Below are 25702 nucleotides of genomic sequence, written 5' to 3' on the forward strand. Positions count from 1 at the left end.
CTGCCCCCACACACACACATTTGTACACTGACAAAGTTGCCTGCCTTTGTTCTCTGATGCTGATCTTTGTTCTCTGATGCTGCTCAATAGGAGGGGTGGGGGAATGGGAAGAGAGAAACAGCAGCCCGTGATGTCACTTCTGGCTGAGTGTTCCACAATGCTGTGAGATCATTTCTGGGCAGGCAGCCGGAACTGATGTTACAGCAGCAATGTTGGGTAAGGGTTGCCAGCTGTTGGAATGTTGCAAGTGTCTGTCACAACTCAGTTATAAAAGGGTTAACTGCATGTAAACAAGTTGCTGAAGTCATGTTTATGACCTGATCTATTAATTAGCTATTAGCCAGTGAGAGCCATTGCTTACATGTCAGTGAGCACGTACATTTTTGTTTGAGGAGACACGACACCAGAGAGGAGACATGAGGTAGATGTCATCATGTGAGACAGCAGACAGATAGCAAGATGTAACCAAACGTATAGTAATGTAAATGTGTAATAGGAAAGAAAGGATTTCTTAACCCTCCCTTATAGTTAGTAAACTCATTTATTTAAAGCAACTAAGAATCTGTCTCTTTTGTTCTGCTCAGCTAATATATATCTATCTATCTCCAACATCTATGCTTGCCTGCGGAGACTTATGGATTCTATTAGTTTCTAGAATGCTTTGAAGGACGTGATACACTCTGGCAATTCACTACACGTACTGGGAGAACTGGGACAACTCTTTCTGAAGCCATAGACATGATGGCTTTTAGATGTCCTCTTCATTCCCATTCTAAGGTGGCCCCTTGGAATACTGAGGGGCTAAGACTGAAGAAATGGGAGCTGAGATGACCAGAATGAGTTTGGCAGCACGCTTGCGATGAAGCTACAAGATCATCTCATGAGATTCTGTGAGATGGCAGTGAAGGCAACAACGATTGTTATGCACTGCGTTGGCTAGCTCACACTCAGCTCAGTTATTCAGTTTGATCTCTTACATCCCTGTCGGAGAAGATACACAGAAATAATGATTCAATCATTAGCTGCAAGCCATTTTGTGGATAAAGTCTTGCCATTCAAATATGACCTCCCTGCCAATATTGATACATAAGTGAACTGAAGACCCCTTGGCCATCTTCTGGCCCAACACTGAGCCAATTCAGTCAGCTTGCTTAGGCTAATGTTGACAGGATTCTGACCGCTGTGAAGCTGATTGCTTGCCTCCTGGACCTGTGCCTGTCCTCGCTGATGATTAAAGCCAGTGTTGGAAGGGTGTCAGTCCCTTTAACAGATGTTATCAACTTGTCCCTAACTGCAGGGATTTTCCTGGGTAAATTGAAGGAGGCAGGGGTAAGACTGCTCTTGAAGAGGCCATTTTTAGATCCTTTGGATCTCACCAACTACAGCCTAGTATTGAATCTTCCATTCCTGGGCAAGGTAGTTTGAGAGAGAAGCAGCAGTTTAGCTGCAGACTTTCCTGGAGGATGCATCGATTCTGGACCCATGTCAATCCAGCTTCAGGCCTGATCATGGAATGGAAACAGTGCTGGTCACCCTCACAAACAATCTCTGTACACTGCTGGATTGAGGCAGGTCAGCACTCCTATTATTATTAGATCTGGCAGCGTTTGACATTAGATCTGGCAGCATTTGACATGGTTGACCACAACCTGTTGATATAGTGCCAAGTCAGTGCTGGGATATGTGGGACAGCCATTTAATGGCTGATCTCATTCCTGCAGAACTAGGGACAGAGGGTGGCACTGGAGGAGAGGGTCTCAACACAACACCTGTTTGAGTGTGGAGTTACCCAGGGGGGTCATCCTCTCCCGAATGCTCTTTAACATCTATATCCGTCCTCTTGTCCAGCTGGTTTGGAGTTTTGTCCAGTTGGTTTGGAGTATCTGTATCTGTTCATGGTTGACCAGCCAAGCTCTGTCCCAGATACATTAGCCATGTGCCCACGAGATGCAGTGAAGTAGTTGAAGCAGAATCAGTGGAAACTAAATCCAAGAAAAATGGAGGCCCTGGAGGCCCTCCCTCTCCCCAAATTCTGCTTTTCCTTGCTGCCTCCCCTTCAGGAATTTCCCAAGCTGGAGTAGGCAGCCCTGTCCTTTGGGAATGCTAAAATTAGTGGGGTGATATTTTTCAGTGCCTTTGTTTGGTTTTGTGCTTTTTTTAATTGAATGTAAACCAGTAGTACATGCCATATTGTCTTTATATTTTCTTATGCATGATTTTAATAAAAATAATTTCCACATGGAGTCCTGCATTCTTTTTAATCGTAATAGTTGAACTACACTTGATCACCCCATCAGACGTTTCACGTATTTCTTTCTATTAGGACAGATAATGAGCAGGAGGTGTTTTAAAATTTATTTTATTTATTCACTTGGTTAGATTTCTACCCCGCCCGCTGAAGCAGGACCTGGGGCAGCTCACAAGACAAAGTGACACAATAGAACGGCTAATACCCCTTTCAAAAGCTCCAGTGGATAAGTTTACAATTGCAATAAACAGACACAGTAATGATGCGATTAATCCAAATCCAAATCTATTACACACACACACACCCCACTCCCCAGGGCTTTCCCGCAGTACAAGAAGCCTGCAAAGTTTGTTTTTTTTTAAAACAACCCTCCCCTTTAGGGGAGAATAGAGATACTTTGTGGACACTGCAGCTCCACTAGTGTATGAGGGCTGAGAGGGATCTGGCTGCTGACTAAGGTGTGCTCCGCCCCCCCCCCCCCCCCCCGGAATGCTCTTGGAACACTGGCATAGCTGGGGGCCACATGCAAGTGCCAGCATGGGGTCAGGCATTGCAGTGGCCAGGTATCAGCAAATTTGCCCCTCCGCCGGCGTAAGTGCCCTGGAGAGGGCATTTACGCTGGTGAAAGCCTTCGCTGTACCCAGAGGGGGACCCCCCCCCCCCGCGGATTGTGCTGCCCATTGGTAAAATAGGATTTCAATATATAAACTATCACCATTAACAGCCAAGAGTGCATAGAAATAACCCAATGTAAATGGCAACAATGATGGTAAAATAATGGAAAAGATAATGACTGAAAGGATCTGCAGGGTATCTGCTGGTGCACTAGATCAAATTCTCCTGTGTCCCACACAAGGCCCACACAATCCATGCTGGTGATCTCTGAGTCAGGGATCGTCTTGAAGGAGAAAATCTGGAACTGATGAATAATTGAGGAACTGGTGCGGGGCGGGGGAGTTATTTTAGGGCTACGGTCTGATCCCCCCTCACCCAGGCCTCAGTCACACATGCCAGGTCCACCGCAGATAATTCTGTAGGGTTGTGGTCTTATTATTTGTGGACCTGGCATTTCACAACATTAGTGTCAGAGAAGGCTACTCCTCACCCTGATCCTACAATCATCATGATCCAGGATGGGATGAAAACTGGAAAAAGACTGAGCGTGTTCATATCTTGTTGCCCTTCTCTTATACAATTTCCTCTTACCGCCATACCTCCCAAATATAAATAAGAGTTTTGATCTGCACAGTCAATCAGGTGACATCATAACTTGATATACACATTTGTGGTCGTCCCCCCAAGTGTACAAATCAGAGTCATTATTTATATTATTTAAATTAATCCCATAAAAACAACAAACTTTATCAATATGAAAATTATCAATATTAAAAGTAAAGCTGCCCAGTAAAAAGCCTGGGGCACAAAAACTGTTAGATTTCGTTTAGAGTCATGGATATGCCCAGTAGTGTGTGTGACTGCAGTTCACAGAAACTTCTCCAGAGACATAAATGTAAAAGGTAAAACTTACATTTATTCAATCATCTTCAGTTCACAACTTTGTTCCAAGAAAAGGTAGATAGAAAGAACCCTAGTCTAAAGAGATTACTTTCCCTACGACAAGTGGGCACAACTAACGCGCCATCACGTGTGTGGATGTGAGAGGATGCTGCAGTGGCAAAGGCCCCACTGAGCAGGCTGCCATTGACCATGCGCTCGGTTCAAAGGCTAGAGCAGAAGTGAAGCCAGCAGGGAAGAAAGGAAGTTAGTGGGCGGTCTCCTGGCCCAGACAAGGAGGGCAAACAAGAGAGGCAACATCACAGTTAGAATGATATACAGCACCCCCCAGTGTCCAGGCATGCAGAAGTCGCTTATTCCAACAAAAACAACCTGAAACAACCACTGAACAGTCTAAAAAACAATCCGTAAATCAGACCCCTGGCTAGAAAACAACCTTATCCAAGTGAAAACTCATTAGTTAAAAGTCATGATAAATAATGTTTTAGCTGTCTAAAACAGAAGTCAGTAAAAAAGGCACCTGGCCTAGATAGTCCAGACTAGCCTGATCTTGTCAGATTACAGAAGCTAAGTAGGGTCAACCCTGGCAAGTATTTGGATCATGGGAGACTTCCAAGAAATCCCAGGGGTGTGATGTGGAGCCAAGCAATGGCAGATCACCTCTGAACATTTCGTGCCTTGAAAACTCCACACCAGCTGTGACTTGATGGCAATAAAAAGCAGGCACCATACCAGGCAAGCCTCAAGGGGTATTCCACAGACAAGGCCCCAGGACTGAACTCAATAAAACTTATCAAAACACTTCAATATAACGTGTGCACTCCATTGCACTATTGGTACAGATACTTAAAAAAATGAATTATTTTATAACTTGAACTGTATTTTTTTTAATTGTTCAAGTGTTTTGATTTTTCTTATGTTCGCTGTCCTGTGGACCCTGATCGAGTGGAAAGACCACATAAAATGTTTTAAACAATAGTAATCACTTTAATTACAACTTCAGCTGCCATGTTTGTCTAATACTGCATTGTACTGGCCAATAGCATCAATTCTTTGTTATTAACTTTATGAAATGATTTTTTTTAAACAAAAAGTTTTATTATTACATTAGTGCATTAAACATTACAATTTAGACATTCTAATAATAAACATTCAAACACTCAAGTCTCTATTAATATTTAATATTCTTTTAATACCTATTCCCAGTAGATATAATTCTGGTTTTAAATCAAAATTTAACTTCATAATCTCCTCGTTATACTATGAACTTTCTGCCAGAATCCTTTGATTTTAGAACAATTCCACCACATATGTATTAATGTTCCTCTTTCTTTCTTACACCTCCAACATAGTGGGGATTGGTCCTTATAAATTTTTGCTAATTTATGCGGGGTTAAATACCATCTATGTAATACTTTTAGGTAATTTTCTCTCAATTCCATACTAGAGGAGAATTTGCTTTAAAAGGGGCTTGGACAGATTTATGGAGGAGAAGTCGATTTATGGCTACCAATCTTGATCCTCTTTGATTTGAGATTGCAAATGCCTTAACAGACCAGGTGCTCGGGAGCAACAGCCGCAGAAGGCCATTGCTTTCACCTCCTACATCTGAGCTCCCAAAGGCACCTGGTGGGCCACTGCGAGTAGCAGAGAGCTGGACTAGATGGACTGATCCAGTCTGATCCAGCTGGCTTGTTCTTATGTTCTTAATGTTCTTATGCTGTGCATTTTAAAAGAGTCATCCCAATCTTGATATGATATATTTCTATTGATGTCCTCTGCCCATTTTATCATCACTTCTTTTATGTCTTCTTTCTCTGTTTGTAATATTATAATTATTTTGTATAATTTACTTATTTCTTTTCCTTCTCCACTTACTAAAATCTTATCTATTTCTGATGATTTATTAGTTATTCCCAAATTTCCCTTATCTAATTTAAACTGATTTCTTATTTGCTCATATGAGAACCAGTGGCATTCTACATCTCCCATTCTTTGTTATTAACTTTATGAAATGATGAGTGTTCAGCAATTGAAAATGTCCAGAAAAATAACACACTTGAAAATTTGTTGCACAATGTTTTCGTCCCACATCTCTGGCCTTCAACTGCAGTTACTTAAAAACTGCAAATGTAGGTATACAAAATGGTGAATGCAACAGTCACCACAGGTCAACAACTAAGCAAGCTTGCTCAGCCTTCCAACATAATAGCCTTCCAACAAGACATGTATGCTCTACTTATCTCTATTTACCAGGAACAGTTCCTATCCCTGGTAAAACATTATGCCTAGTTTGCTTTTGGGAGTAACATTCGGCCTCCAGGAGAGAAAAGCTACCTGTTCAGATAGTAAATATTGCTGTACATGCTTGCATTGCAAAAACCACTTTATTCTCAGAGCCATGGTGAAATTAAGCATTCTATTTGGTATTTATACGTGTAGATAAAAAAAATAATCCAAGCTGTTCACTTTAACATACAGCAAGCAGAAAAGAGTTACCAGCAGTGTCTGAGTAGGGAAGAGGTATGTCGAGAGATAAAATAATAAAGCCATATAATATCTTTGACTACAACCGGCTAAATAATACAAAACATCACACAGAATCCTGATAAAAGTATTACTTGGCTTTTTTTGGTTACAGCTACCAATACAGCTACCTTTGACCAATACAGCTACCTGGAGCAGCAGTGGTGTACGAGGTTAAGAGCTCGTGTATCTAATCTGGAGGAACCGGGTTCGATTCCCTGCGCTGCCACTTGAGCTGTGGAGGCTTATCTGGGGAATTCAGATTAGCCTGTGCACTCCCACACATGCAAGCTGGGTGACCTTGGGCTAGTCACAGCTTCTCAGAGCTCTCTCAGCCCCACCTACCTCACAGGGTGTTTGTTGTGAGGGGGGAAGGGCAAGGAGATTGTAAACCCCTTTGAGTCTCCTGCAGGAGAGAAAGGGGGGATATAAATCCAAACTCTTCTTCTTCTTTTATGAAGAAGACTATCACCATTTTAACCTGTGAAATATTGGAGGGTCTGGCCAAACATGAGTTAGGGCTACTGCTGACAAGAGATCAGGCAGTTCCCAGAAAAAGCAGGCACAAGGCTAGGGCTCATTCCGCACATGCAAAATAATGCACTTTCAAACTGCTTTCAGTGCTCTTTGAAGCTGTGCGGAATGGCAAAATCCACTTGCAAACAGTTGTGAAAGTGGTTTGAAAACGCATTATTTTGCGTGTGCGGAAGGGGCCTAAGATTCTTGTTCATCTGCCATTTTATAAAAACTGTATACCACTAGTGAGTAGGCAATTTTTTTCGCCTGATCCATTGAAATTGGTGAGTGTTGATTCCTGAGCTGACTCTGGACTCTGACTCATAACAATCCTACCCTCCAAAGATCCCTGCAGCGTCCAGATCAGAGGTCTACCTGATCTACAGTGAAATAGAGAATAGAGGCCAAGAGACTATCATAGTCTCTGTACAAAATAGAGAATAGAGGCCAGGGCCTTGCCTGACCTAGCGCAATATTAAGAGGTTTACTATCAATAGGAAAGAGGTTTCCTTCAGGTACTGTTACCGCGCTGCCTGGGTAACTTTTATTTCCCCAGATCCGCCAGCTCTCAGCAGCGCAGAGGAACAGAAACAGGACCCAACACAGCGAGTATAGTAAAATAATAAAAGATTTTATTGAGATGCTGACCTACGTGTCAGCACCTCCGCACCACAGCAACTGCGCTGCCTAGCAGCTTTACAATAACTTATATACACTTTCTCCCACTGGGAGTCCGGGAGAATACAGGACAGCCTACACCAGGGGTCCCCAAACTTTTTAAACAGGGGGCCAGTTCACTGTCCCTCAGACTGTTGGAGGGTCGGACTAAAAAAAACTATGAACAAATTCCTATGCACAAATGATTGTAAAATGTTTGATTTCACCTTTCATCCTTTCTGTCATGGTCTATTTTTAGAACAATGACCAAAGTATGTCAAGTACAGGGTGGGCTCCAAATATTGTTGGGGAGGCTGTGGAATACCTTCCCCTGTAAAAAAAAAGCAGAACTTTCCGAATGAAGCATTCCATCTAACCCAGGATCAGGTATCTTCCTGGGTTCTTTCCTCCCTAGCAGCCAGCGAGCGATTCGCCAGCCTGGCTGATGCCAATGGGAGCGAGGCGGAACAGAAAGCCTGAGAGCAACACATGGAGTAGCCGAGAGGGAAGGGCGGAGCAGGCGTTGCCACATGTAAGGTTTCCAACTCTGGGTCAGAAAATTCATGGAGATTTGGGGGTGCAGGGTTTGGGGTGGGGAGCCCACCGTCCAAAGTAGTCATTTTCTCTAGGAATTGATCTCTGTCACCTGGAGGTCAGCTGTAATTCTGGGATATCTCCAGGCCTCCCCTAGAGGTTGGCTACTCTTACATAGAGGTAGTATCCACAAATATGTCTCCTGCCTGTGATCAGCAATGTTTAGAAAGCAGCAACTCCAGTCACAGAAAAAGAGCAGACCTGTGGGCATTGCCTTGTTGCATAGGGGAGAAAGGAGCCCAGGAGCCCAAGGGAGCCGATCTGGCAGACCTCGAAGGCCGCGGGTATATCCAGAGCTCTGTTTTCCCTCCAGCAGACCCAACAGTCAAAGCCACGGAGACCCATTCGCCGCCTACCAGCCGGTCCCGCAGGGTGGGGGTGGGGATCGCCCTGTTTGCTTTCAGCTGGCCTTGTTGGCAGGGTGGGTAGCCCCATTCTCGGGTTGTGGGGGACCTGAAGGCAGACAAGCGACTGCAAGCACAACAACCCAGTGGGAAACCCTCCCGCGCCGCCAGACCCGCGCCCTACAACAATGGCCGTTGGGGCCGGTTCCTCCTCTCCCTCGAGACCCCTTCACATGAATGGAGCCATCACCGCCATGCCTGGCGGGCCGGATAAATGCCTTCAGGGGGCCACATTTGACCCCCGGGCCGTAGTTTGGGGACCCCTGGCCTACACCCTTCATTCACAAAATACATGACAACCAATCATACATCTACAAGTACATAGGAACCAATTAGAGTCCAGTGGGCAGTCCCTTCTTGAATTTCACGGCAGAGGCAGGGCGAGGCGATGACGTAAGCACTGGTGGGAAAAGCACAAAAGAGTCCTTTGGGTGCTTGGGCCAGGAAACGAAACTTAACGACGATGGCACCTTTATCTGCCTGCTGGTGGGATTAAGGCAGCTGGAGGCACTTTGTCAACGTCCATTCAGGGTTTTACAAATGAAAAGGACATGCCCAGGTGGAGCAGGGGTGGACTCCTGCCTTGAGCCAAGGAGGTTCCATGCAGAGGCGTTCCTCCCATTGGGCAAAGTGGGCAGCTGCCCTGGGCGCCACCTTGTGGTGGGCGACAAAATTGCAAGTTCGTTTTTGCGGGATTTTGTATTTTCAGTGTTTTTTCCGTTTTTGGCCTGCAGGGGGCGCGGATTTTAGGCTAGCAGCACCAAAATTTCACAGATCTTTTGGGAGACTCTCCTGATGATATCACCCAGGTTTGGTGAGGTTTGGTTTAGGGAGTCCAAAGTTATGGACTCCCAAAGGGAGTGCCCTCATCCCCCATTGTTTCCAATGGGAGCTAATAGGAGATGGGGGCTACACCTTTGAGGGTCCATAACTTTGGACCCCCTGAACCAAACTTCACCAAACCTGGGTGGTATCATCAGTAGGGTCTCACGAAGATACTCTGAAATTTTGGTGCTGCTATCTTAATAATTGCACCCCTGACAACAGGCACCCCCTAAATTTCCCCAGATTCTCTTTTTAAATTCACTCCCTTCCCACCAATGCTTGTTTTCTTTCTTTTATTCTCTCAGTGCCTAATAAAGATTGTTGTTGTTGTTGTTATTAAATCTACCCCCTTCGGCATGGATTTAAAGGGAGAATCTGAGGTCCCCAGTTTAAACACCATTGAAAATGATGCTGTTTGGGGGTGGATTCCAGCATCACTTGTTTAAACTAGGGAGCCCAGATTCTCCTTTTAAATCCACCCCAGTTTAAATAACATTGAAAGTGATGCTGTTTCCCCCAATTGGGGGGATTGGATACAACACCATAGAATGTTTTCATAGCAATAATAAAACATTTTGAAAGCATTTTGAAAATGTTTTCCAAAAATTATTTCTGCTGTGTGGCATGGCCCATTGCTGTGTTCAGATTTGTGAGTTGGGGGGTGTTCTATAATGTGATGGTGACTTTGAAATGACCTGGTGGAAAAAATCATTGTTTGATCATGTTGGGGGAGGGTGGCCACCCATGGGGGGGGCATCAAACTCAGGTTTTGCCCAGGGCTCCAGTTTGCCTAGGTACGCCCCTGGTTCCATGCAGACGCAAATACAAAAGATAGCTATAATTCCTATTTTCTACCTAATACAGTTTGTTCCTACCTAACTTATACAGAAATAAAACATAGTTCCATCTTTATTTAAAAACAAGATCAGAAATGGAATTAAATCACTTCTGACTCCGCTATCAGTACCACGGCTAGTAGCAACTGCTGGACCTCTCCTCCATGAATCTGCCTAGTCCCCTTTCAAAGCTGTCTATTATGCCTGTGACCATCATGACATCCTCTGGCAGCGAATTCCACATTTTCATTACTTTCTAGGCAAAGAAGCATTTCCTTTTTTGCCCATTATGAATCTACTGCCCATCGATTTCATCCAGTATCACCAGAGAGGGAGAAAAAAGTTCCCTCTGGCGCTTTTCGTATAAGAAACATAAGAAACATAAGAACAAGCCAGCTGGATCAGACCAGAGTCCATCTAGTCCAGCTTTCTGCTACTCGCAGTGGCCCACCAGGTGCCTTTGGGAGCTCACCTGCAGGAGGTGAAAGCAATGGCCTTCTGCTGCGGCTGTTGCTCCCGAGCACCTGGTCTGCTAAGGCATTTGCAATCTCAGATCAAAGAGGATCAAGATTGGTAGCCATAAATCGACTTCTCCTCCATAAATCTGTCCAAGCCCCTTTTAAAGCTATCCAGGTTAGTGGCCATCACCACCTCCTGTGGCAGCATATTCCAAACACCAATCCCACGTTGCGTGAAGAAGTGTTTCCTTTTATTAGTGCTAATTCTTCCCCCCAGCATTTTCAGTGAATGCCCCCTGGTTCTAGTATTGTGAGAAAGAGAGAAAAATTTCATCCCTGTCGCAATGAGGCGGTAACTGCTGTGCACTAGTTGAAAGGCCTCTACCACTTCCTTAGTATGGACTAGGACCAGGGGCGTAACAAGGCAGCCCCGGGCAAACTGTAGCCCTGAGCAAAACCTGAGTTGGATGCCCCCCCCCCCCATGGGCGGCCACTCCACCACGACCAAATTCTCTCTCTGGACCGGGTCATTGCAACCTGCAGGCGGTGCACTCTCAGATGTATCATGGACTACAACTTCAGCATATCATCAGGCCCCTGTCAGAATGATACCGCCCGGGTTTGGTGCAGTTTGGGTCAGGGGGGCCAAAATTATGGACCCTCAAAACTGTAGCCCCCATCTCCTATTAGCTCCCATTGGAAACAATGGGGGATAGGGGCACCCCCTTTGGGAGTTCATGAATCATAATTCCCTGAACCAAACCTCACCAAACTTGGGGGGTAGCATAAGGACAGTCTCCTGATGATACGCTGAAATTTTGGTGCCGCTAGCCTAAAAACCGCGCCCCCTGCAGGCCAAAAATGGAAAACCACTAAAATACCCAAAAACGAACCCAACATTTTGATGCCCCCCACAAGGTGATGCCCTGGGCAGCTGCCCACCTTGCCCAATGGGCATTACGCCAGTGACTAGGACTGTGCGGCCATTCTCTCTGGACAAACAAGCTATGGGATGGATTATAATGTTTCAGCCCAGCGCTGTCTGCTGCTGCTCTCCAGGGTCGCAGGCACAGCAGGGTCTCCTTCTAACACCTGAAATCCGTTTTTACAGGAGGTGCCAGGCCAGATTGGGTTTTTTTAGATCTGATCCAATTTTATTGAATCCGGAAACAAAACTACTCTGCCCCTGGCTTGTCGTCTGCGGATAAAAAACAAATCACTTATTCGAAAAGAAAATCCACCTCTTATTCTTTCCTCTCCGTCTATTGGCACTATCTGCCCGCGCGCACACAGTCTTCCTCCTTCTCCGCACTGTGAAGCGCAAAGCCAATCGTGCCCGCCCGGTTGACTTCCCTCCCTTCCTTCCTTCCCTCAACTTTTTTGGTCTCCTCCTCCCTCTTTTCTTTTTTCGCCTCCCCCCCTTCCTTAGAGGAGGCGCTTCGCTTTCGCTATAATCACGTGACGGCCACATCCGGGCCTTTTGCCTTCTCTCCCTCTTCCCAACATGGCGGCCTCAGGTGAGTGCTGCTTGGCGGGGCATGGGCCTGCAAGCTGCAGGCAGGCCCGGCTTGGACTTCTTTCCAAGGCCACGAGATAGCCGGGAGGGCGGGAGAACACCGGGCGAGGAGGGGCGCCTGAGAGGAAGGCCGCTGCGGCTTTCTTTTGGCCGCAGCTCACAAGCCTGCCTTGCCCCTTATGCGGCCCGTCCCTCTCCCGGGCTCAGCCTAGGGCAGGGGCACGCGCACGGCAAACAGGGCGGCCTTGGGCAGCTCGAGCCGCGGCGGGCGCCTGCCCTGGCCAGCGCCATTTGAGCGGAGGGGGGGGGGGAAGGGAGTAGGTAGATAGGGGAAGGGAACGGCTTGTGTGACTCGTGTTTGTGGTGATTGACTGACCCGAGGGGGGGGGTGGCGGCGGCGGCAGATGGAACCTTCCACTGCGTTCCAGTGCGCAGGCGCGGTGGCGCACGGATGAGGTGGCGAAGGGAGAAAAAGCCGAACCTGGGGCGGCGCCCACGTGGGCGCAGCAGGAGTGCCAGGCGCCGCGTTTTACCGCCCCACTGACTCCCCGCACTCTGGACATGGGGGCGTGGCAAGGGCTGGGTGGGGCAAGCGCGTGAGCTTTGCAAGCCCCTCCCGGGGGCCCACCCACTTTTACCCCTACCAGGTCCTCCTGCAATATGTCGTGCGGGTGGAGGGAGGGGTTTGGTCTGGGTCTTCTGTCGCCCTCGTTCAGAGACGGGTTTGGTTGAAGTGTTCTTCAAGTACCAAGGAAGTTCCGGAGTCGAATCTCACCTCTGCATTAAGAGGCAGTGGGCTAAGTTTTTGCCTCTCACTTTCATCAAACACCCCCCCCCCCTTCCCCTTATCTGTTATAAGAGGATGAGAATATCAGCCCACGATGTTGGGCTGTCAGAAGAATTGCTGGGGGAGTGTCTAAAACATGCAAGTGCTGTAAAGCATCCTGAACCTCTTTTGGGAAATGGAGGGGCAGATTTTCCTTTGGTGCCCAGTGTGTGTGTTTAGATACCTGCTCGGGGATCTAGAATGGGTTACTGCATCATCACCCCTGCTCCAGCTTTATCATTACACTAATCATGCTGTGGGGTAGATTAAGAGTAGAGACCGCCACTTGCCCAAGGTCACTCTGCCAGTTTCTGTGGTGGAGTGGATGTTAGAACCAGGATGTCCCAGAACTGGACCTCTGACTGATACCCTGCTGATTCATGTGTCAGTCAGTAAGGACAAATTGGTTCCAGTTTGTATAGTGTGTCCTGCTCCTGTTTTCCGTTTCCCTGGCATCAGACTTTTCCAAACAAGATGGTCTTGCTGTGTTGCTAGACTGCCTTTCTGTTCATATCAGTTTGCCAGGATGAGAGAGATGTGTTAGTCTGGCTGTCCTGTTATATCATTTTCATATGAAGCATTTGTGTATGGGGTGTGTGTGTCATTTTGCTATTTGCACCTCTTTTCTACATTGTGCACAACTTCACATACATATTCCCAACCATATGTTCAATCCAGTTCGCTGCTCTCCGGCATGGTTTCTTTCCTCCTGTGCCATGAATTGTATTGTTTGCATCAGAAAATGTTCTGTCCCATTAGGTGAGAAACACAAAAAACATGATAGACTTAACTCCTCATGTAGCTTTGCCTGTTGGAAAGCTTGTAGGCCGTTGGGCTACAGTTGTCATGCACTGAGTATGCACAAGTGTTTAATGTACTTGCTTAATAGCATTGTGGTGAAAAATGAGACTTCTTTTGTTGTGCATGCTAACTTCTCCATTTTGAGTGGCGAATGGGGCAGTGGCAATGGCTGACAAGCTTCCCTGAAACACAACTTGCTTGCCACCATATCTCCTGTGTTGTGCAGTCACCACGATGTTGGATTTATTTTAGAGTGCATTCTCAGTTTTCATGACGAAGAAGCTAAACAGATCTGGCCAGAACCTTATGCGCACAAACTTTGTGCTCTAGTGTGAACAGACAGACTCCATTCTGGACCCCTGTAGTCCTACCTCAATTTTATTGATGGCCAATGCCATCAGATTTGTCTGTAGTGCAAAGAAGCAACAAAACTAAGTCTTTTTAAAGGTTATCCCTCTGGGATGTGTTCTGTTACATTGTGTATTTATCTTGTCCTGCTCTTGAAGAGATATTTGGACTGACTGTGTGGAGGCATCAGATTTTTAATATTGAGGCATGATGTCCCCTGTTAATCCAGAGACTGGCATTAATGACCTAGAACGACCCCAAATCCAGTTCAAATTGCAGTAGTTTGTCAGTAGACATACTGATAAAAAAAGGACTTCCCTTGCATGGAAAGCTTGACAACTTCCTTGGTCGACTGTACTTATGTATGAAGGTCTCCTGAAACTAGAAAGGTTTGCTGTTAAAGACAATGCTGTCATTTTCCCCTTTGTGCAGTTGTGGGTTCAGCCTTTGTTCCTTTCTGCCTAGTGGCCACTAACCTCATGCTGATCTGTCTGTGTGCTCTACAAACCCTTAACATATCTTCCTGTTTCACCTCACTTGTGACATGGTTTATTTAGTTACAGTCTTCTCACATGAAGCTCTTTTATACTGAATCGGACCATTGGTCCATCAAGATCAGTATTGCCTACTCAGACTGGCTGCAACTCTCCATGGTCTCAGGTAGAGGCCTTTTACATCATGTACTGTAAGCATCCCCATGAGTTCTATGGTACCTGTGAACACATTTCCTGGTGCCCCACATGTTTTTAGAAAATGGATGGATGGGGCTTCTGCCCAGTAGGGCTTCTGATTGAACACATGGATGTTTGAGCAGATTTTTAAAAATCACTTCAGCGGCATCTTGCCAGCACGAGGATCTTCACTATATGAACATAAGAACATAAGAACAAGCCAGCTGGATCAGACCAAAGTCCATCTAGTCCAGCTCTCTGCTACTCGCAGTGGCCCACCAGGTGCCTTTGGGAGCTCACATGTAGGATGTGAACGCAATGGCCTTCTGCGGCTGTTGCTCCCGATCACCTGGTCTGTTAAGGCATTTGCAATCTCAGATCAAGGAGAATCAAGATTGGTAGCCATAAATCGACTTCTCCTCCATAAATCTGTCCAAGCCCCTTTTAAAGCTATCCAGGTTAGTGGCCATCACCACCTCCTGTGGCAGCATATTCCAAACACCAATCACACGTTGCGTGAAGAAGTGTTTCCTTTTATTAGTTCTAATTCTTCCCCCCAGCATTTTCAATGACTAAAAGTAAGCTGTGTGTGTATACAAGAAAATACTTTAAAGCAATATGTTCATTTTAAAGGGCATCTCATTAATCAGAGCTTTTGTCTGAACTGTTGAAGGAATCCATGCCCTCGCTCCCTGACATTGTATGGTTGGCTCTGCCTCCTGTGGCAGCCATTTTATGGTTGTGCACATCATGCTGTGTCAGAATTCCAAATAGGCTCATGGGCTTTGAGAGGTTAGGGATACATGACTTACTGCCTCATCCTTTTAACTGGAGATGCTGGGGAGTGAGCCTGAGATCTTCATACAAAGCAGAGGCTCTTCAACTGAGCCACATGATGCTGGCAGGGGATGATGGGAACTGTAGTCCATAACATCTGGAGGGGCGCAAGTTTGACACCTATGCTCCACAGTGTAGAGCCAAAGTGGCTTACAACATCAGTCTCCTCACTTCTCTTATTTTCATGATAGCCACCCTGTGAGATGGGTTAGCTTGAGAGAGATTGGCTGGCCCAAGGTCACCTAGTCAGGTTCCATGGCAAAGTGGGGATTCAAACCTGCATCTCTGGGATCCTAGTCCATCATTTATAACTATTTCTTTCTTCTGGCAAATCAATAGGCTTTTAACACACGTAAAGGTAAACAGATTTTTCACGTGCTTTATCTCCCTGTCCATGCCACACTGCTTGCCATCCAGTTCCTTGACTTCCTTTAGGAGAAGAGCGTATGACAGGCCTTGCTCCATTGTCTTTCGTTCCTGCTTCTTGGCCTCTAGTGGTCATCTACATTTCTTGATGCTTGAAGACTGAAAGGTGAGGAGGAGTCTGGTATTTTTAGCATTTCTGTAAGCCAAGGAAAGAAATTGGTAGGCTTTTAATTTGTAATATAATGCACAGACCTATATAGGAATCCTTAAGAGATGGCGTGAACATCTGTACCAAACAACATGAATGGTATCTGAATGGAAGGGTATATCCTTGTATCCCTGTTGGTGCAGGTATTGTGGATTAGTTATGGTTCCACGTGCCCCTCCCCTCTGCCAGTAGCTTCATCTGAAGGGTGACTTCTATATGCCTTTGAAAGGCAGTAGGCTGCACCAAATAGCAGTTGCACTAGAAAAGCTAGTGCCCAAAGTAAGAAGTGTAGAGCTCTTAGCAAAGTCTCACTTCAGCATTGCTGCAACTTAAGATATCTGCTACCAGATGTGCTAGGTGTAAATGCTGCTGTCATAAGGTCTAGCCTTGTGTATGTATCTTTTTGGCAGGGAATGATGTGAACCACTGTTGATTTCCCCTCACAGAGAAGAGTAGGGTATAAATGAAGTAAATAAAATGCATAAATAGGGAATGGGTATGTGATGTTCCATATCTCAGTTTGCTGAAAAATTGACTGATTTTCTAGCACTCATGGTTCCAAAAGAAAATACAGAAACATGCATGGATTTCAGGTAAGCAGGCTGATAATTTCATTCATTTCAGTTTTGGCTTCCACAATGAAGTTCTGAAACTCCTGTTTATGGAACCAAGCTTCTTCCAAAGGAGGCCGCTCAAGTCAATCAGTTGAGGTGCCTTCTCTTAACTGCTACATCAGAGGTATCCAACTCTGGCACTTCAGATGTTCATGGACTACAATTCCCATCAGCCCCTGCTGGCATGGCCAATTGACCATCCAGCAGGGGCTGATGGGAATTGTAGTCCATGAACATCTGCAGCACCAGAGTTGAACACCCCTGTGCTACATGATCTCCTTGATGACTTTTGTACACTGTCTTGAATGCTGAAAAGACGACACTATGAATAAGATGGAGAAAAACAGCAAAGATGAAGTCTAAAGTTGCATTTATTTTACATAGCCCTGTCTAAGAGCATATCCTGTTGTATCCATATTTTAGTCCTGAGTGAGCTTGTGAATTAGGTAGAGATGAGGTGGTGTAGTGGTTAATGACCACTTACAAGCTAGGAAGGTCTAGATTCAGATCCCTGCTCTGCTATGCAACTCGTTGGATGACTCTTGTGCCACTTGTGTTCGTTCATTCTAACCTACCTCACAAGGTTATTGTAAAAATTATAGGGGAGGGGAGAGTACTCTGTATGCTGCTTTGCACTATTTAGCCGGTCAGAAGAAGACTATTCAGGAAATTATTCAAAGCCTTCCAGCTGAACCGAATTCCATGCCTCAGTCTAGAGAGGAAGCTTCTTCAGTGAACTGCTGTTTGTTTTGTTTCCGAGAATAAGCATATTGGGCCTCAGGTGGTAAAACTTGATAATTACTTCCCTAAAACTATGTTACAGTAGGGATGTGCGTCATATTGCAGTGGCAGTTGCTTTGTAGCTGAGGATGCTGCTTCAGTTAAGTTATGGGGTGGTGTCCGTTGTTAATGGTAGCTTTTATGTTGGATCTCTGATGACCCAGTTCTTGGATGGGAGGAAAACAACTTTGTTCGCTTGACTGTGGCAGGCGTGATGAAGTTGAGAGATGTGATATGAGCAGGGACTGGCACTGGGGTGGCATATAGATACCCTGTGGTATCAAGATAAGCTGCTTTTGTCCATATGACCTCCCCCTGCCCCGCCCCATTCTTCTAGAGCGCTTTGGCATCGCTGGTGATGTATAAGCTGTGCTGTATGTGACTGCAGCAGGACCGGCTTTGTACTGTTTGCCTGTGAGTTGTCAGCCATTTGATGCAAACCGAACTTGCTGGTTTTAAATCCCGTTCCTGCTAGTTAATACTGTGTTTGCTCTCACAGGCACCAAGCAAGCATGGTAGGGAAGGAAGGGAAGCAGAAATTGCTAGACTAGAAACATTTTGAATCCATTTTGTCTTTCAAAAAGACACTGCTTACATTGGAAATGCAGCAAGGTCCATTTTACACTCACTGCAGTCAGGAGGTTTCATAGCTGATCAATAACCTTTTTTAACCCCAACCTGATGTCATGTTACTCTGTGTGAGTGTTCGCCTTTGGCTGTTTGAAATTCAGCCCTTCCTAAAGGGCTCACCTTGCTATTTTAATCATCTATGGTGCTCGCAAGCCAATGGTGGTTCAGGCAGTTAACAGGCTTTTGTTTTTCAATACTGTATACAACTTTACTGCTCATTGTATTTCCATCATGCATGTTGTGTCTGAGTTCGTGAACATCGATTAAAATTGCTATTTTCTGTTTCACATAAAGATGTTAGTAGATTGTATATTCCTCTGCCACAGAACAAAACATGCCAGACCTTCTTTGTTGTTGGATGCTCCCCCTGGGTCCTATGAAGCCCTGCTCCCCTCATCGGATTGAAAGTAGAAACACATTTTGGCATAAATGCTCTTTTATCAAAGTACCATGTTCAATAACGCACAAAATAATGGTGTTGACAGTATGTAAAAATGAATGATAATTCTCATATTTGCTTGGGACTGTATTCCAATATGGAAGCATAGAATTTTTTTTCAACCATTGCACCTCAACTGAGCAAACTAACATCTTTATGTCAAAAAGATCTTTGGATCTTCAGGGCAACAGCTTCTTGCACTCGTTATCAGTGAATGTATCAATCTTTACTATTGACTAAACAGAATCCTTTACCAGAGGTTGAGGGTTGGTAGAGCCGGGGTATAGTTCAGTAGGTTCTGGTTAGAATGTGGCAACCAAGATTTGAGATTCTCTGGCTAGGTCAGGGATTTCCAGTAGCCGGGTGTAGTTTCATTATAATCGACCTCTTCCGTCTTCATATTCGGGGTCCACCTGGATTACGTCTCTCTCAATGGAGACCTAGGTGGGTCGGTAAACCGGGTTGCGTTTTCATCTTCGATAAGTTCGGCGAGCCGGCCCCCTTTCTCTCCCAAGGCGGACCCGCAGCCACTGTAATCCAGCCAGCGGTCACCTCCAGGCTAGACTGTTTACCTTCGCTCTACGCTAGCCTTCCGTTAAATTTACAGATCCGGAAATATAAACCGGTCCAGCATGCGGCGGCCCGTTTGCTCACGGGAGGTGCCTTTAGAGACCATATTACGCCCGGTGTTGCGTCGCATGCATTGGCTTCCAGTTGAGTTCCGGATTGTCTTTAAGGTATTGGTGTTAATCTTTAAGGCCTTTTACGTGGCGTCTGGGACAACTTTCAGATCTGAGAGACCGCCTGGCCCCATATCGTCCCCACGCCGGGTTCTGCGCTCGCAGAGGCCAATTCCGTCTCGCGGGAAACCCCAGCCCTTCTATGATGTGGTTGGTTTTCACTAGCTGTGGGCCAGGGCTTTTGCTGCCCTGGCCCTGCCTTTCGGTGGAATGGGCTCTTCCTCCAACTGTCCGTTCCATCTGGGACTTTAATCGAAGTTCCGCGAGAGGCCTACCGGCATTAACGGAGTTATTCCGGGCTGGCTTTTTTGGAGAGCCCAGCCACGTGGTTAGTGCCCAGAAACAACTAAAAGCCTGCCGTTCCCCTTTACAGAGACGCAAAGGGCCGGATGCCATCTTATTTCAGCTTACTGATGTACCAGAATGCCAAGCGAAATTGTTTTAACTTCTTTTAACATATCTAATTGTTTTACATTTGATGACATTGGTAACCATTCTTTGATTCTTCGAGGGCTACGGCATAAAAGTGGAATAATAAATAAATAAATAAATAAATAAATAAATAAATAAAATACAGATTTTGAACACCTTATACTAGTTTCCTTACTTAAAAAAAACCCAAAAACCTTCAGCATTAGTCCTGGAAAATGTGAAGAGTAATTTCAGTCAGAGAGCATGCAACAAATAAGATCTATCATTAACAAGTCATAGTATAGGGATGAGACTGCAGTTTCAAAGATGATGGAGTGGGGAGGGTGCATATTTTTGTGAAGCTACTAATACATATGGTGGCATTAACCATGGCCGAAGCATGGGTCTCTGCCTTTTGTAGCCCATGAACTTTTATATTTTCTCATTTCTTCTTTTGTATCTTGAAAGCTTCCAATTTGCTTATAAATAAAACAGATTTGCAACAAAATACAATGGTAGCATATAAAACAATAAAGCACCTCACAATAAAAAGCCAATATGGTGCATAAGCTAACCAGAGTGGTATGATTTAAAATAATAATGTATTCTCAGCTTTCTAAAGTTTGTGTACCGTAGCTAAGGCCTTCCTTTACCAGGAGAGGTTTTGGTTTTTGCAGGAAAGACTTGTGGCTTCTTTATAATACTTAGCTTGCTGTTTTTGCGCATCATGTCTTTGTAAATGCAATCACGTATTAAACTTGTTGTTGTTATCCCTTTGTATTGTAATGCTGATATCTTGTGCAAAAGTTGCCAGAACCTCTGAACTTGTATGCTGCAGGGTAGAAGCAAATTAAGTTCCCAATGCTTTGAAGCATTTAATTGGTTTCCCATTTTAACTGACATGTCGAGCATTGAGATTTTTGAGGTATGCTGGAAGGACTGGCAAGTCAGCGTGGTAGAAGCTTCTTTCCTACGTTTTCACTGTAGTAGATCCTGTCTAATTGCACCATTCGGGGATCTTGGAAAGGAGATCCTATAATTTATTTATCTATGTTATTCAGCTTATATGGGCTGCCCTTCCCTTGCAATCTCAGGGCATCTGCCAACGATAAGAATACAATAAAAGCCAATAAAACATCCTCGTTCAACACAGCGCAGATTACGTGAGATGTCAGTGCATTCAAGAACTACTGGAGGTCGGATAAGCTTTGTCTTCTGTTTAGCTGATGTGTTCCTAATAGAAATGTGATACTGGCTTTATTTTATGGATGCAGGGTGTGGGTGAGGTTGAAAGGGCGAGGCCAAGGTTTTGCGGCTGACATCAAAATAACAATTTATTTGGAAGATCAGTCTTTGAGAGCCAGCATGGTGTAGTGGTTACGAGCAGGTGCACTTTAATTTGGAGAACTGGGTTTGATTCCCAGCTCTGCCACGTGAGCTGTGGAGGCTTATCTGGGGAACTAGATTAGCCTGTGCCCTCCAACACATGCCAGCTGGATTTTTTTATTGAGACACCTATAGTTTTTCTAGTTCCCGTGTTTATTCTGACTGACAGTGACTTTCCATGGCCTCAGGCTGAGGTCTTTCCTACACCTGTTTGTGATCTTTGATACCAGTATCTGAAACTGAGATGGTAAGCATGCACAGCATATGCTCTTAATGGCCTCTTCCCTTGGCAGTGAGGACATGTGTCATGCGCACTCCCCCCCTTCATCTTCTGCCTGCTTTCAGAATCTTGTTCTGGTCTGGCCATTGGGAACAGAGAACGTGTTTGTAGAGCTCCAGAAAAACTCCTTGTTTCTAAAAAGCATAAAGGTGACAAAAATTTTAAAAAACGAATGGCTAGGGTGTTGTGGGTTTTCTGGGTTGTATGGCCGTGTTCCGGTAGCATTTTCTCATGACATTTCACCGGCATCTGTGGTTGGCATCTTCAGAGGATCATTCTCTGAAGATGCCAGCCACAAATACTGGCAAAACGTCAGGAGAAGATGCTAGTGGAACACGGCCATACAACCTGGAAAACCCACAACATCCTAGTGATTCCAACTGTGAAAACCTTCGACAATGCCCCTGAATTGCATTTCATTCACATGTTGTACCTTTATCTAGGTTTGAAAATATATTTTCAAATCTTCTGACAGCCTTGCCCATGAAGTCATAATGTGATGACATAATGGGAATTATCACAATGTGGAGGCAAATAAAAATGACCTTGTAACATTGCTGTAGGATTTGCACTCTTAATAAGAGAGGGGGTGGGAGCCAATGCTTTAAAACCATGCCGTTTATTTTTGGTCAGAGACTGGCCAATTACTATGCAGGTTGCAGAAGAAAGTAAGTAGATTGAATCGGAGCCGCTGCTTTTCAGGCACCTGCATGGTCCATCATGGGCTGATGCCACGCCCTTGCTGGTGTTTTCGGAAGCTGGATGTGGCCTCAATTTGATTGGCAGACATCTTTTAAAAAGTATTGAAGGTGGTACTTAATGGGCTATCCTCTTCACTGTGGAATACTAATCATTCCAGGTTGCTCCTGTGCTGATTGGGCTTCGTGATTGCAGTAGGGGCTATCCAGCTTGCAGGTCTGCCGGAGCAATGGCTGCTATGTTCTGGTCCTGCATAATCCCTTCTGAAATAAACTTCCCGTTGGGTGAAGGCAGGAGGGAGGGAGTTCATGAGAGCGTACTGTACTGCTGGGGCAAATAGTCAATTTTAAGCTGCTAAGGTGTGAATAGCTTGTGCATGCTCAGAGAACTTGTTTAACATGTATTAGTGAGGGTGCAGAGAAAGTAACGGATTCAAGGTGCAGGAAAAGAGATTCCACCTAACCATTAGGAAGAACTTTCTGACTGTCAGGGGTGTTTGACACGGCCTTGGAGAGAGGTGGAGTCTCCTCCTTTGAAGTTTTTTAAACAGAGGCTGGATGAACATATGTTGGGAGTGCTTTGATTGTGTGTTCCTGCATGGCAGGGGGTTGGCCTTGATGGCCTTTGGGATTTCTTCCGACTTTATGATTCAATGAAAGACAAAAGATAGGAAAACTCGCATTGAGAGTAGTGCAAAGCCATGCTTGTGAATAAGAGGGTGTTCAGTAGCAACTGATAAAATATCAAATGGCTAAGGGTTGAATGTATCTGTTGATCTTCCATTCTTTCCACTTGCTGGAGTGTTGATGAAGGGCATAATCAAACAAAGCTTACTAAAGCTGTCATTCTATCTGTATCTCAGTTTTCCGAGCGATGGGCAAGTTGTGCTAACTTAGAAGGTCAGGTCATTCAAAGGAGAATTAGGGAAGAAAAATGGTAGACATGCCACTGGGGTTGCTTTCCGGTATTTTTCTGGGCCAGCATACGCAACACTGGGTCAGGATCCAATCTGTTTGAAGCGCTCTTCGCATATTTTACTCAAAAAGTAGCTTAAAATTCAAGTGAGAGTGTGACAAACAAATGTTGAGAAGCATGCATGTCATGCAGGGTGGCTGTGAGAATAAAATAGAGAAGCCGAGAATGTTGTGAGCCACTTTGGGCCCTTTTGGTGGAGAAAAACAGCTCAGTGGTGGCGAACCTATGGCACTCCAGATGTTCATGGACTACAATGCTGGTAGGGGCTGATGGGAATTTTAGTCCATTAACATCTGGAGTGCCATAAGTTCGCCATCACAGGTATAGATGAAGTCAGTAAATAGAAGTGTGTTTGGGCAAGTTTGGTTGTGGCTTCCTACTGTACAATGACAAACCTTTGTGAAACAGCTGGCACCATGTGAGTTTCTCTGAGTCAGATTTTAAGGGATTGTGAGTTGAAAATTAACACTTCTGTACATTGAACAGTCTTGTACAGACAGGAAAAGTGATTAGTACAGAAACTATCCTTTGTTTAGTCTTTAACTGTAGTCAAGTGATGGTGCTGAAATACCTCTTTCCAAGTCACAGAGGAAGATGCACTTACAACTGAAAAATAACGCTTCTTGCCAATTCAACTTGGGCAAATCTTTTAAAAGTTTGCACGCACAAGAATATCTATAGGCAACGTGTAAGGGCTCCAGTGACTGTGGAAAGTGCAGTTACTGGTAAAAAGTTTGGTTTATATTGTGTAAACGTGACACATGGTGTGCTTTACAGTTCTCTTCCTGTTCAAAGTTAGCGGGCTCCTAGAAAATGTGCTCGGGAACTACGAGAGTATTTTTTAAAATTCCGTAAGAGCCATCTATAGCAATCCTACCTATGAGTCAGCTTTTTTTGATTGTGTCTCTGATTTGGAGTAGCCCAACAAGCTAAATGGCAGCTGGTTTATTCCAGGGCTCAGCATGATGTCTGAGACACACACACCCCACCCCCAAGCTTAGAGCTTTCCTGAATCACACTATGTCACCGAGATCGGTGGTTTCCGCAAATATTGCTGAATACCAAGGTGTCCTCCCCCCTGTTTTAAACTAATTTTTAAGTTTTTCAGTAATAACAGAAAAAAGAACAAGAGCAGACCTTGTCTTGGTTACAGTTCTAGCCACTGAGAGAGCCTAATATAGTTGTGTACGAACAGCGTAACTTACTGTTAAAAATCTATTGGATTCTGATAAAAAAGATAATGAAGAAGACGTCAATATGGGATGACTATCGTTATTTTCTAAGATTTTTCTTAGTAAATAGAAATTCTGATACCGAATTATTAAACTCTTATTTAATATAATTATCCATTCAATTTCTTCCTTTCCCCCCTTTTAACCTTTTCTCAACACAATTACCAAAATAATAAAGCTTAAGCAGATTATGAATAGGTATTGTCAAAGGCTTTCATGGCCGGAATTACTGGGGTGCTGTGTGGTTTCTGGGCTGTATGGCCGTGTTCTAGCAGCATTCTCTCCTGACTTTTCGCCTGCATCTGTGACTGGCATCTTCAGAGGATCCTTTGAAGATGCCACAGCCATTGTGATTCAGGTGAAACGCCAGAGGAAGGAGAATGCTGCTAAACTGGATCATCGCCATATTTCCAAGTCTCGAAAGAAACCACCACACAGCAACTTCCAGATTTCTAAATAGTTTTGTATATTGCCGTTTCAAATTTTATGCACTCTTCTTTCATAACTTAATACTTTTTACATTTGGAAATAATGTGAAAAATATATTTTCCATTGACCTTGAAATTCTTGATTGGGTCTCCTGTTCACAGAGTTGGTTGTTGCGTATTCTTTTGCTTTACTCTCCCAATTTTGCTTTACTCTCCCAATTTTCTAAAGGGCGAAAGCCAGCCTTCCTAATTCCTCTTGGCCTGAGTTTCTTCTTTTAGTCATCAGCATAATGCTGCTGTGGCCCTTTTGCTTTACTGCCCGCTCCTAGAAGTAAGGGTTGCACTCTTTTAAAGCTACCCTGACTCGAAGTCAAGAGTTAAGAAAGGTACATAAAGCTGCTAAAAGGTTGCGTACTTGTCACCTCCATTAGAAGAAGAAAAAGAAGAGTTTGGATTCATATCCCCCCTTTCTCTCCTGTAAGGAGACTCAAAGGGGCTTACAATCTCCTTTCCATTTCCCTCCCCCTACAGCAAACACCTTGTGAGATGGGTGAGGCTGAGAGAGCTCCGAAGAACTGTGACTAGCCCAAGGTCACCCAGCTGGCGTGTGTTGGAGTGCACAAGCTAATCTTGCTCACCAGAGAAGCCTCCACAGCTCAAGTGGGGGAGTGGGGAATCAAACCCAGTTCTCCAGATTAGAGTTCACCTGCTCTTAACCACTACACCACGCCAGCTCTCATTTTTTATTTATTTATTTGATTGATTTATATTCTGCTCTACCCTGACAGTGTTGGGCTCAGGGCGGCATGCAACATGTTTAAAACAATATACTGTTGCATAAAAGGTTTTAACTATACCAGTTCTAAATGCAATAAAATATAAAATGGCAAGCAATTAAACATATAAAAAATCCTCTGATCCAGTTTAGGAACATGA

The 25702-nt window shown here is 44.8% G+C and overlaps 1 protein-coding gene across 1 annotated transcript in view; it reads left to right on the plus strand.

The window, feature by feature from the left end:
- Positions 1 to 11996: 11996 nt before the first annotated feature.
- EIF4B (eukaryotic translation initiation factor 4B) overlaps positions 11997 to 25702 on the plus strand; it is a 60226-nt gene continuing 46520 nt past the window's right edge. Inside the window, exon 1 of the mRNA XM_048488371.1 lies at positions 11997 to 12096. Coding sequence (XP_048344328.1) covers positions 12084 to 12096 — 13 coding nt within the window. The 5' untranslated portion in view covers positions 11997 to 12083. The remainder of the gene's footprint in view (positions 12097 to 25702) is intronic.

The sequence above is a fragment of the Sphaerodactylus townsendi genome, linkage group LG03 (assembly GCF_021028975.2).
Source record: "Sphaerodactylus townsendi isolate TG3544 linkage group LG03, MPM_Stown_v2.3, whole genome shotgun sequence".
Classification (NCBI taxonomy): Eukaryota; Metazoa; Chordata; class Lepidosauria; order Squamata; family Sphaerodactylidae; genus Sphaerodactylus; species Sphaerodactylus townsendi.